General features: G+C 35.5%; 1 protein-coding gene across 1 annotated transcript in view; it reads right to left on the bottom strand.

The window, feature by feature from the left end:
- Window positions 1–6473: 6473 nt before the first annotated feature.
- KCNH5 (potassium voltage-gated channel subfamily H member 5) overlaps window positions 6474–14201 on the bottom strand; it is a 352997-nt gene continuing 345269 nt past the window's right edge. Inside the window, exon 11 of the mRNA XM_057488394.1 lies at window positions 6474–11440. Coding sequence (XP_057344377.1) covers window positions 10493–11440 — 948 coding nt within the window. The 3' untranslated portion in view covers window positions 6474–10492. The remainder of the gene's footprint in view (window positions 11441–14201) is intronic.

Genomic DNA, 14201 nt, shown 5'->3' with positions numbered 1-14201 from the left:
CATTTATGAATTTTTCCAAAAAATGAACAGATTCTATTGTTCCATGTACATTCTGTCCTTGTGTTTCTAAACTTCACAGACTGGGATAAACCCATAATGTTAAGAAAGTTATAACATTTTTGGTAGATTGATAGAATTAAAAAAACATTCAAAATAAAATTTTCTCCAAAATTCTATCTAGATTTTATCATTACCTATTTCTCATGAAACAGAGAAATCACCTAATTAAAACAAATTTACTCCTGGGGTTTAAAATTTTAACTTCTGATATGACACTACTTTAATTGTATTGCTTGTACCAGCACAGTGCAATTTATCAGAGGAAAAGCATGATAGAAGTTTAAAGTGACATTATCAAAGCTAATATATCAAGACTATTTTCTCTGAATGCACTGCTTCATGTCTTTGTAAGGCAAAGTTTTCATTTATTAAACCAAATTCAAAATAATAATTTTCAACAAAGACTCAATTCAAACAAGTTCCATAAAATGCACATTTTATTCTGTATCATGAAAAAATATTCACATTTAAATAAAGTGTGAAAAAACCCTAAGTTAATCCTCCCTGATGTAAGACAGTGTATTGTGCTGAAACCCAGAATTCTTTTGGGTTAGAAACTTCCACCTGCCATTCACTTTTTTAAATGACTGTTTCTTGAGAAAAATTTTAAATAAAGTGATATTCATCACAAACTTTCCAGAAGCAATCAAATTTTGATCACAAGATTTCCAGAATTGACCCTAATATCACAGAGTTAAAATATTTTCACATTCTCTCAACAGTCAGGTGATAGGTCAATAGTACATTAAAAATTTCTAAATTACACATTACTATACCTTTTTTTAAGTAGAAAAAATTACCTGCTAAGCATGAATTAGATTTTGAAAAGAGCAAACAAGTATTGTTTAGCATAGAGTATTAAAAACATCACATGAAATTTTTGCATTGTTTTCTTGGCCAATACATAATCAATTGCTTCCAGTGAATTACCCTTGTAGAGAGAGGCATTTTTAATACCCCAAATTCCCATCAATATAGTTGCAGGGGCAAAAGCATTTAAGAATTTGTGAAAATAAATTCCCATAGTAACATTAGTATTGTAGTCAGGTCAGGAATTTGCATTATAGTATACAAAATGCCACAACCGGAGTAAACAAAGTCACTATGACATACACTAAAAAGAAATCTATTTTCAATATATCATAAATATGCACATTTTAATTGGTGTTGTCTGAGTACCAAGCACTTCTAGGAGTCTTTGCTTTTTCAGTAAAATATCATAAATGTTTCAGGGAAGAAATGGTTCTAAACTAGTTTCCAGTTTCAGTGTGGTAACAATCACATAGTTCCTTTTATGAAATGCATGTTCCGTGTTGCTTTGACTGTGAATGGGCTCTCAAGTGGAAGATGACCACTCAGTGGAAGACGGCTGTGCTGTCTACCAAAACAAGACATAAGTGAACGCTACATTTACACCCTCTCTGAGAAAGAATTCCAAGAATCACAACATGAAAACATTCCCACAGAGATAAAAAACAAGTCCTCACTGCTATTTTTCTAAATTGGGGTTTATGTTAAATAATTTTATTTTAGATGAAAGTACATCTGGTTTTTGTATAAAATGACAATGCATGGCTGTGACATCACGTGCCAATATTAGACTCAGGTCTACCAAACTTTCTTTGACATGGAATTAAAAATGAATCTGTACTGTGATTTTGCATAGTTTGCTAGCTCTTCTTCCTATTTGCTCATTTGCCTGTACTATTAAAAGCATCACACAAAGGAAGCACATTAAGAGGGGGCACTGGCTCTCCTTAGCCCTCACTATTTCTTTTCCCTCAGTTATAACCCTGACCAACATCTGGGCCAATTGTTCTTTGACTAAGTGCTTTTAGTTGTAGTACAATTATGACTTCAATTAAATAATACTGCAAAGATAATATAAAAGCCAGGAATGAATGTAAGCTAAGTATAAAAAGCTTTGTATAGTGTCACTGGGGTCTCCAATGGTTATTATGAAAAACAGTGATTCCTTCCTTCCATGGGTACCTCTGGCTATATGATCAAAAACTGGATGGTTTAGGCTAAGGATCCCAGAGCATTATGTTGTAATACTTTCTTTTTTCTTATCTCAAGAAAGCTTAAAAAAATCTCAAAGGGTAGAAAAATAAATCACTTTCAGAAAATTAACATTGTTTTCATAGAGAAAATTATTTAAACTCTCCAAAGTAAATATACATACAGCAGACTCTTTAAATTTGGAAATAACACAAATTGCCATTCTCAACAGAAGTAGTGCATTTGGATAATGCATTTAATAGTGGTTTGGCCAAAAAGCCAACATCAGTATAATCAATAAAATGGTCTGCATAATCTACTTAAAACTCAGTGGGTCGAAAAATAATTTTAAAAATAAAATTTTTCTGGAGTCTTACCTAAATCCCAACATTAAAAATGAAGGGAAAATAGAGAAAATCTGAATGCCTCTTTTGCTTTCCTTGACTATCATGCATTAATTTATTACCTCTTTAGGTTAAAATTCAACTGGAAAAGCAAATTTTAATACCAGTGACTACAGTTTGCTTCTTACTTATAACCACATTTGGCGATTAACCTCCATAGATAGATGCCTTTTGATTGTTGGGATAAATGAAGGAAAATTCCATTATTGGGATGAGATTTGTATTTGTAAGTTATGACTTCAAACTCTGTTCTTTGCTCTAACCTATCATGAAAAATCAAACATTTATGTTTATATTATAGAGTGAAATTTTTGAAAACTATTTTAGTTTTAGGAACCTTTAAAAGAACATGTCATGAAAGATCTGGAATTTTTGGTTGGACTAGATAGCCCCAGCAATGTCAGTATTCTATAAAATGAAGTTTTCTCTGTAGGGTCTATCTGCCTGTGTTAGAATTTCACCTTTACCACTCAATAGCTATGCTATCCTGACAAGTTCCCAAATCGATCCTTTCATGTTTGCAAAAATTAAATTTGATAGATCTAAACAAAGTGTTTAGCGTAGTATAAATAGAGAGTGAGCACTCAATAAATTTAATCTTAACTCAACTTATTTAACTTCTAACCCCAAAGGAAAGAAGCAGAGATATTCCACTCAGTTTTCTCTCAGCCTTTGTCTTCATCACTTTCCTGGTTCCTACTCCAAATTCTCAGTGGTCCTGACCCTCATTAAGCTTGCAAACACATCGGTTTCATCATAAAAATCAAGAGAGAGTCTCAAGTTAGAGGCCAGACCAATATCGTTACATCTAGCACATAGTAGGCATTAAAGAATTCTAGCTCATATTCCCCTTCCCTGCATAACATGATTCTTAATTAGAATGTAGGAATACAAATTCCAATACTATCTAAACAAGTATGTCAACATGTTTACCTAAATAATTTTTCTAAATTAAGCACTCCCAAACTCCATCGTGCAGCTTAATAAACTTAAACACTCTTCAAAGAATGAAAAAGTCATGTAGAAGAAGGTGCTTTGTTTGGTTATGTGTGTTTGTGTATGCCCCCAAACATTCTGAGAGCCTGGGAAGGACCCTAAAGACATAGTAGTGGAACTCACAGTATCAGTAGTTTTGGGATTTGGGTAAGAGATGTTTTCTGCCCTCACTGGATAGCTAAGAACCAATTATTTTACATAAAATGCTTTGAAGATGAAACATTAATAATAATTAAATTGGGCAATGTTTAACAAACTGATTTATTTGATATAATTAGGCATCATAATTCTATTAATTATTTTGTAAATAAAGAATGTGCTTCTTGTTTTTTTAGTGCTTCTCATTTTCACATACTTTATGACCTAAAACTGATTTTCACTATGACATTTGGAAATAATACCATTTTAAAAATTGTGACAATTTTTTAATGAAATTTATCATGAAAACAAAGATCAAATTTATAATTTCATAAATGTCTATCTTCACCATTTCCAACGTAGAAAAGGACCTAGGGTCAAAGAAAAGTTTTGAGCCTTCTTTTTTTTAGTGGTTTGGGTGGAAAAATATCAAGGATGGAAAATGAAACCACTGGAGTTCAGAGTAAGCATTTTATCCTAAAATAAGAAGTCTATTGTTTTTTAAATGTGAAATACTGAATAACTCATATTTCTTCTTTTTAGCATTTAAATCTCTGGCTCTGGAAATGTTCTCAATGAGAAAAGTTTGGTAAAATCCAAGAGATAAAAGACCTGTAAATTTGTAAAAAATTAACAGAATTAATAGACACCTTTACAGAGAAATAAAAGGTGAATGTCAAATGCCAAAAAGAATGAATGCAAATGTGAATTAACATTAAGCTTGTGGTGATGATTCTTGAAAATAAAGTCTGACAAAAATATTTTATTGAAAATCTAAATCTCATAGGAAAGAGGGATGGAAAACCTGACCATGTGTCTCTTTTAATAATGATTCTGTAGCTTTACTGTTAAAACTGAATTTTTTATAATTGATTCATGGGTATACCAGAAACATCTCACATAGCCCTCCTTCGCTTAAGGATCAGAAAACCTGATACTAAAGAAGGATATATGCAGCATAGCTTTGTTAAAATTTAACACTTGAGTCCTAAGATTACATTGAGTTTTGTACACATTATTTAATGTTTAAAGACTCTTTGACACTTGGAAATCCCTTCGAATTTGTCCTTTTGTTTTGCCTGGTGATGTGCCAATGAGAAAAATAAGCTGTAACTACAGAAATGTGGATGTTACACTTTTGTTTCTGTTCAAATGCCCTGTTGTGGTTGCCCCCATCCACACTTTTCTTTTTTTTGTTTTGACTAATGGCACATCCAGCATTAGCAAATCCTCTCACTGAGTGGGCCGCACATACTTACACAAAACAGTCAACACAATGCACACCAGCAAAGCTAAGACAACATAAAATCTATATAAACTCACCAGAGTTGATCTGATTGCACCCATAGGCATTGCCAGTGACCATACTTAGATCTCCATGCATCTAAATTTTATGCTCCTCTTTGTAGATTTGTTCCAAACATGGAACACAAATCCTGATTTGGACTCCTGCGAGCTCAGGAACCTGGTTCCACTAACCTATTTAAAATGTGGTCTTGATTTTATTTTGATTGTGTTGTCCCACATACATCACTTTGTGGCTTGTTTTCCTGGGCCAAGATAAGAAGAATCTTTCTTACATTGTCAAATTGATCTATACCAACCAGCTAAAACACAAAGAATGTCATGCCATAGTTTAAAGAGTTTTTATTATCTAAGCTGCTAACAATGTTTTGGCTGTAAGTACAAAATTTACACTGAGATCAGGTGATTGAAAATATTTATTTACATATGTGTAGAATACATATGTAATGAGACTATAATTTGGAATGCCATGGGCCTATCACGGTGGATAAAAATATAAATGTTACTGACCACCTAGCAAATAAATCAAATTACAATGAATAGAACAAAGTCATCACAGCCAGTGATGACTGAATCCCTTAAACCTCTTCTAATACTACTTGAATATATCAGGCGTTTATAACTAATCCTTCTTTAAATTGAGAAATTATGTCTGCTTTCAAAATAATGCCTAATTTCTAATTTATAATAACAGTTTTTCAATTATGATTTTTTATAAAGATTAAAAAATCCAGTAAGAGATGGAAGTAGCTCTTGTAGTGCAAAAAAGTTTCCCATGTGTTTCTATGTGCTCTTTCTATTTTCTTTACTCAAAGGGTCATGACAAATGTAGTGACTGCAGGTTTGAGTATCTCCCTTAGGATACAAGACTCTCTGCAGAGTGAACAAACGTTAACATAATTAATCTCATTTTCAACAACAAAATGTTTACATGCTATAAGTGGCTTCCTTGAGTTACCTATATTACCCATCACATAAATTTCTAAATTAAAAAACTCTAACTTAGGACACAATAACATGAGTGGTTTTCTTTTTTAACCTTTTTTTTTTTTCCAGTTCAAGATACACATTGAAAAATTAACTGGTCATTGGAAAGAATTGTTTCATAGGTAGGAATTTTGTTACAGAAGATCTATGAGGAGTCATATATATTGAGTAAGTCATGATTATTTTACACAAAAAGTTGAAAGATGAATTGTTCTAGACCATTGAATACTCAACAATTTGTTTAGTTTTCCTCACAAAAATTAAGAATTTATGCTGAGCAGCATGATTAAGTAGAATAAGAAACATCACGGTATTTACATGTCTTTTTCTCTCTTCCTTCCCTCAAAAGACCTTCATTCTTCTATGTTTACTTGAAATTAGTAATTCTAACTTCTCAGATAATTTTCAAGTCTTTTGCTCACATGCCACTAATTACTTAGTCATTGGTATCTTTCTCCACCAAACTCTGACCAGTGAAATCTTCTCTAAACACATAGAGATCACATCTCAGCTGATCTATGAACAAAAGAAAAAAAGTGATAATGTGACTTTCATTTGAGAGGAAGTTGATTTTTCCACTGAACTAACACCATCTTGATATAAGAAGGGAGCATTTGTTATCTTTATTTTATTTATTGATGGGGGAAGTTGAAGTCCCGGACAGTTTACTTGCCTAGAATTGCACTGTCATTGAGGAAAGATAGATTCATAGTCCAAGGTGGAGCTCAGTTACTCATCCTAGCATGTTTTCCAAAAGACTGTTCTTTCTTCTCTCCCTTTACAACAAGGTCACAAGAGAAATGCTTTATCCATAACAAAATATTGAAATACAACATTCACATAATTACAAAATACCGATATTTTACAGTTATTCATGTATGATATGTACATTCTAGACAAATTGTCTTAATACCTCCATAAAATTTTGGAAAAGAGACAGATAAAATTACATACAAGATTAAAATTATATACAATAGCAGAATTCATTAGGAATATGACCAGTAATGTCACCAGTACCAGCCACTGCCCACCTAAAAACAATCACTGCTCTGAAGACTAATTAAAAAAAAAAGCTTTCTAAAAGAATTCAGTTATTTAAAATTGAACAGAAATTTGGCCAGATCTCACAGGTGAACAAAATCTCCTTATATTTAAGGGAAACTGGGATTTGTACTTGGGCTCCAGTAAGGTTAATTTTCAAAATAGCACTTTAGTTAATGGTGAGAATTAATATTCCTGTTAAAGTGTTGGGTACTCCAGGAGTATACATTTGTTCTTAGGAGAGATTTAAAACTCCAAGTTTACTAAATCTCTTGCTCTGCTCTATATAATCTTTTTAATGTAATACTTAGGACATTTGTATTTCTATACTTAATGTGAGAGGAAACCAGCATCATGATAAAAATTTTCCAATGTAACAATGAATTATGTGTCTCTAACATCTATGCCTGAACCCTTCCTTCTGAGTACTATTTATGTCAATGTGGTACACTAATACTTTGGTATCATCATCTGTCTTTTGTATGCCTATTTGCCCTTCATTGTAAGCTCCTCTATCTACCAGACCACATTTAGTGAAATAATATCCTAACGTAGACTGATAAAAATTGCCATTATGATGCACAGTTTGTATTTCCATTTTTGTTTGATTTTTGCTATTACATTACAACCACCTGTCCAAGTAAGAGCATTTGATCATATAGATTACCATAGAAAAATATTGAAGGAGTACAAGTTGCTTTTGGAAAATGTTTGGCTTTTAAGTACATATCCATTTACTCTTATTAGTACATTGTTCAGAAATATAATAATAAAATCTTTATTCTTGATGCACCAAGAGCATCTATACAGTGTAAGAATAAAACATGCAGTTGTCTGGTCCTCCAAAAGAGAATCTACTGTCTGTGTGCTGGCTGAGGCAACACACAACATGACGTATCGTTATTGCACATATTAAAACAAGTGCTCACCCTTCATTCAAATCTGAGTTAAGTTTAACTGGTAAGAATCATGGAATATGGGACTAAAAGACTACTGTATATATACAACGTTTGCTGAACACATGCATTCCTGCTGAAAACAAGAGAGTGCATTCAGCACCTCAGCATGTCATGCACATAGGAATGAAGGTGGCCAGAAAAGAACAATATAACTGCATCATAAATAAACAATTGCTACTTCCTTCCCCTCTTTGTGACAACCTTCAGTTCAAAGTCATGTTTCTTTTCCATACACATGAATGATAATGTTGTAGGTCCATTAGTTGAAATTGAGTCAATGTCAGAACAGTAAATACTTGCACCACTAACAAGCAAAGGCATGGATTGCAACTTCAAACTGCGCTGCTGGTTCACACTGTCTAATACCTTTACACCAACCACTACTTTTGAAACACATGGCTAAAGTTAAACTGACCATTCCTGTACTCAGCTTATTTTTACCATTCATTCACCTTTAAAAGCTTAGTTAGCCATCCTAGTCTCATACATGATTAAATAGACAAATGACCTGAAATTCAATAAATGCCAGAGGTCAAGAACAAAGTACCATCCTCACCATGAAAGTAATGAAGTCCCAATTTCAAGGCTGATTTCTTACACCATGATCACCTCATCATCTTGTGCCAATGGTGAGTAGATACTGCAACATAGCACGAAGATAGGCTCCCCTGAAAACTTCCATTATGGGTAATGGATGTTACAGCACAAAGAAAGGAATATGGAACCATGGCAAATAACACCTATTCTGAGATTCCTGGATTAAAGAGGTACATCTTATGGGCATGTGAAGATGTTCTAATAGAAATTGTAAAATGTCAACTGTTTTTCTTATAAATTACTTTGTTTGGCATATCTCCAGTCTGATTGTGATAACTTGTCTTTCAATTCTGATGGTTTTGTTTGGGGATGCTAGGAGATAGAAAAGCTCATACAAATGGGTACAATAGATCAAAATATTTCCTTTGATTTTGCTATCATCTTGTGTATGTTGTTAATGTATATGTACAGATGGTCTGATAATGTACAAATTATTGGAATATACTTTCAACTTGGTGCAAACAATTAACTGCCCTGCTTCCATTATTAAATGTCATGCATGCACCAATTCAAAAGTATACCTCTTTGATCAACTTCATAAAATATCCATTAGTCAAAAGAAATTAATTCTTCTGGGTTCTGGCAAATGAACATTATTTTATTCCCAATACATATCATTTAAGGGACTAGCTGTACACAACTCTTTGTGACTTTTTTTTGTAGTTGAGGCACTTTCTAAGAAGAGGATTTGTGACCCAAAGACTCTGAAATTCAGTCTTTAGTAGCCCCTTTCAATTAGTGGATCTGCCTGACCCACATACAGCAGTCTATTGTATCAATGCAAAAGTCCAGCAGTAGAACTGTGTGCAAAAGAGCTTTACAAAATTGTAACCACAATAATATTATAGAAAAGCAGTTATCTGAATTGAGCAACTTAACCTCTACTTTTTAGTTGTTTTTTTAAACCACTTTCATGTGGCATCTCTACAAAGAGTAACAATCATGTGCAAACAATTCCATACCTGTGTTTCATTCTTTCTAAGTTACTGATACACTATAAAAACTTGTCTATCTGTTCACATTATTTTTTATTTTATATCATTATAGTTCAAATTTTGATATTATTACTTAAATATTTTCTGTTTGTTTCTTTCTAAGAGACTTCCAACTTCACCTTTGAACCAGTTTGAGAAACACAAATTTAGAACATTCATCACCTTTGGAAAATCAGCATCTCTAACATATAAATTGTTAAAAGGCCCTTTTACCCTGTGGTGCAGTGTTTCTATAATAATATACACCCTATTAATAGTTTAGTATTTATGGGATTGATAAAATGGCAGCTCTTCTCCAAGACGGAGGGAGCAGAGATTGCCTTACATAAGAGTCAATGATTACTATCTAAGTATAATGTTAAAGAAGGAGAAGTATAGTTGAGCGAAAATGCAATTCATGCACAAAACCCACAGCAATACGTTCTCAGTATCCCACACTGCTATCTAACTTAGGCAACAAAACAGTCATTTAAATGGAACAAACACTGCCTGTTGGAGAAAATGATCTAGCACTAAATTACATAAAAACATCCTATGGAAAGAGATTATAAAGTGATGCAAACAGTTTAAGAGGTTGAACTCTTCCTTTGCAATAAACCATCATTTTAACTAAACAGAACAGTGAGGAAATGGCAGCTCAATATACTCAGCCTGAGAATCAAATTTGTCACAGCAACATTGGCAGGTTGGACCCTGATTGTTCAAACATTACATTGCCTTGGTTAACAAAAATCATACTTTTTTTATAGAACAGAGATTATAAATAAATGTAAAGTGTGCATGCAGTCAACTGCATAATATACAAGCAATATCTATGTTTTTAAATAATCATCTTTGGCAGGCCAGAATCCAGCTGGACATGCAATATTTACATATCAAAATCCATACTGTGTTCATCATATTGAAAGCAAGTGAAAATATATATATATGTATATACTGTATATACACACATATGTATATAGATGTATATACTGTTTTTAATATATTAACAAATATATATGTATATATATTAAAAGTGGATTTCATCTTTGTCAGATTCAGGTGACTCAGGCCTCGAAACACTAAAAATATCCTGACATGGTATTTGGGGAGGTACCTGGAGTGGCATTTGGGATTTGGGAGAAGAGGTCTGGGGCACACTTTTTTCTGAGAGTATTTTTAAAATCTCTGCCACCTGCTTTTCCAGGGCAGTCATTCTGCAGCTTAGCAGCTGGATGTCCTCTTTGAGTTCATGTTTGACTTCCTGCAGTGTGGTCTGTAAGGCCTGCTCGGGAATGGGATAAAAGGGGTGCTTGGCATCAGCCTGAACGGGGCTATGCTCCAGCGGACTTCGGGCCTCACCGGCCTTATCCAAACGAAGGTCACTTTTTGTAATTCCGCTGTCACAAGAATCTGTTTTCCTTAAAGGGTTTTTGGTCACACTGTTCTCTGAATCGCTGCCCTTGGGGTCCTCTGACAATAGCCCCATGGACTCTGCTTTAGTGACGTTATTCCAGTCTTCCTTTTTCTCCTCATGAGCTCCCATATTATTCTTGAGTCGCAGCCACCCTTTGCCATTTCCATTCTTCATTCTTATTGGGCTGTTGACTTTGAGACATTTGGGGTCAGCACCACCATTGGGCTTGAGTTCCATGGCATCGCGGTTATTTTGCTTGAGGGCCTCACTCGTTTTCACGTAGGCCAGAGATGTCTGAATGGGTGTGATCTGTGACACAGTGACCACACTGGTGCCAGTGATGGAGGCTCCATTCTGCAAGGAGCGGCTTTCTACCTGGAGCTGGTTCCGCTCAGGGTCACCCTGCGCTGACCCTTGATTCCGCAGCTCCTTCTGCTGCTTGAACTTTTGGAAGAGCTTTCTGACCGGGTGGTCCACAGGGATGCTGAGGGTGACCTCATTCTTCTGCCTGAGGCGTTCCTCCTCCTCTTTCTTCACATCACTGATTTTACGGAAAATGATCTGTGGAGGAGAGACATTCAAAAACATGACTATAAAAACAGTTGAGTGTATAATTGTGTGACATGATACTGGACATACTTATTTTATTAAGGAAACCCTTAAACTAAGTTAGGTCATTTCTGAAAGGAAAACATATTTCAGTGCCATTGAACAGATGCAAGATACTTAAAACTCAACATAGGAATACTGATTAAGCTTCTACTCCCTCACATATCAGAAGGCAAATATAATAAAGAGATGGTGGGATTAAAGATGGCAGCGTGAGAGGTGAGACAGAAACCTCCTCCCCAAACCACATATACTTTGAAAATATAGCAAATACAACTAATCCTGAAAAAACAAAAGGAAAGAAGGCTGCAGCAGACTGTCTAAACCTGGGGAACTGGGCAGACCTCAAGGAAAAGGGTAAAGTACCAAAGCTGTGATCTGTCATAACCCAAGCCCTTCCCCACCCCAGCTCACCTGTGGGAGGAAGAGAAATGGAGCGGGGAGTGGGTGGAGGCCTAGAACTGCTGAACACACAGCCCTGGAGATCTGCTCTAGGAGCATGAACCTACATTACATGGTGCTTTGGAGATTAGTGGCGTTAGAAAGCTAAGACAGGTAGAATACTTGGAGAGACTGATTCTAGCCGCTTATGGAGAACAGTTACCCACAACAGTTCAAGGGCACTCTGAAAGATTTCCTAACATCAGTAGGGCTGCTAAAGGAAAAAGGATTGGACAGAGCTTGCTGCTGAGAAGAAAGGACAAGTAGACAAAATTGTCCCAGCACACTCTGCCCAGCAGGTTGGGAACTTTCAGGAGATTCAGGTGCTCCATACCCATGGCTGGCAACACAATGACAAGGAACCCATGGCAATACACAGCCTGCTGCTCCTTCATCCCGGTAGGCACCGGCTCGGAAACTGGCTGCCCCTGCCATTGCATGAGGTCAGCCAGAGGGTGGCCTGGCCTATTGCAGATACAGGGGCACAGCATCGAGGCTCCTCCCTGTGCGCTCAGCCCACTGGCCCTGGCAATGGAGGCAGGCACTGCAGCTGGGAAGCAGGGAACAGCTCTTTCCTCCTGGCAGGCACCAGAGCAGCTCACCTGCTACACCCACCATCACTCCACGGGCTGAGCAGCTCCAGAGATTAGAGCTTCTGGGCACTAGAGGGCACCATTTACAAATATGAAACATCAAAGGTATCTGGTTCAAACCCAAATCCCACAAACACCAGAAAGAGGGCCAAGTTAAACTGAACTCACCAATCTTCCTGAAAAAAGATTTCAAAATAAAAATCATAAACATGCTCATGTGCTACAGAAAAATATGCAAGAACTCAGGGAGGAATTATAGAATAACATACACTGAAAAATACAGTATCTGCAATGAAACATACAATGGAGAGATTTAAAAGCAGGTTAGATGAAGCAGAAGAGATGGTAAATGAAACAGAAATTAAAGAACAGGAATACAAAGAAGCTGAGGCACAGAGAGAAAAAAGGATCTCTAGGAATGAAAGAATATTGAGAGAACCGTGTGACCAATCCAAACAGAACAATATTCACATTATTGGGGTACCAGAAGAAGAAGAGAGGAAAAGGGATAGAAAGTGTCTTTGAGGAGGTAATTGATGATGACTTCCCCAATCTGGGGAAGGAGATAGCCTCTTAGGCCATGGAGATACACAGATCTCCCAACACAGGGACCCAAGGAAGACAACACCAAGACATAAAATAACTAAAATGGCAAAGATCAAGGATAAGGACAGATTTTTAAAAGCAGCCAGAGAGAGAAAAAAGTTCACATACAAAGGAAAACCCATTAGGCTGTCATCAAACTTCTCAATAGAAGCCTTAGAGGCCAGAAGGGAGTGGCATGATATATTTAATGCAATGAAGCAGAAGGGCCTTGAACCAAGAATAATCTACCTGGAAAGGTTATCATTTAAATTTGAAGGAGGGATTAAACAATTTTCAGATAAGCAAAAGCTGAGAGAATTTACCTCCTACAAACCACCTCTATAGTGCCTTTTGTGGTACCACTACAGACAGAAGTGTTCCTAAGCCTAAATAGCTATAACCAGAGGAAATAAAACCACAGTAAAGAAAGTAGACCAATTAATTACTAAACAAATGCAAAGTTAAATCAACTACTCCCAAAGTCAGTGAAGGTACGAAGAGTACAGAATATGAATGGAGGAGGAAGAAAAAGGAGGAAAAAAAAAGAACCTTTAAATTGTATTTGTAATAGCATACTGAGTCAAACTAGACTGTTAGATAGTAAAGAAGTTACCCTTGAATCTTTGGTAACCACAAATCTAAAGCCTGCAATGGCAATAAATACATACCTATTGATAATCACCCTAAATGTAAATGGTCTGAATGCACCAATCAAATGACATAGAGTCACTGAAATAATAAAATACAAGGCCCATCTATATGCTGCCTACAAGAGCCTCACCTCAAACCCAAAGACATACACAGACTAAAAGTGAAGGGATGGAAAAGATATTTCATGCAACTAATAGAGAGAAAAAAGCAGGAGTTGCAGTACTTGTATCAGACAAAATAGATTTCAAAACACAGAAAGTAACAAGAGACAAAGAAAAACATTACATAATGATAAAGGGGTCAGTCCAACAAGAGGATAAAACCATTATAAATATCTATGCACCCAACATAGGAGCACCTACATATGTGAAACAAACACTAACAGAATTAAAGGGAGAAATAGAATGCAATGCATTCATTTTAGGAGACTTCAGCACACCACT

Source organism: Manis pentadactyla, chromosome 11, assembly GCF_030020395.1.
Source record: "Manis pentadactyla isolate mManPen7 chromosome 11, mManPen7.hap1, whole genome shotgun sequence".
Lineage (NCBI taxonomy): Eukaryota > Metazoa > Chordata > Mammalia > Pholidota > Manidae > Manis > Manis pentadactyla.
The sequence above is the reverse complement of the archived record's forward strand: the minus strand, read 5'-3'. Positions and strand labels throughout refer to the sequence as shown.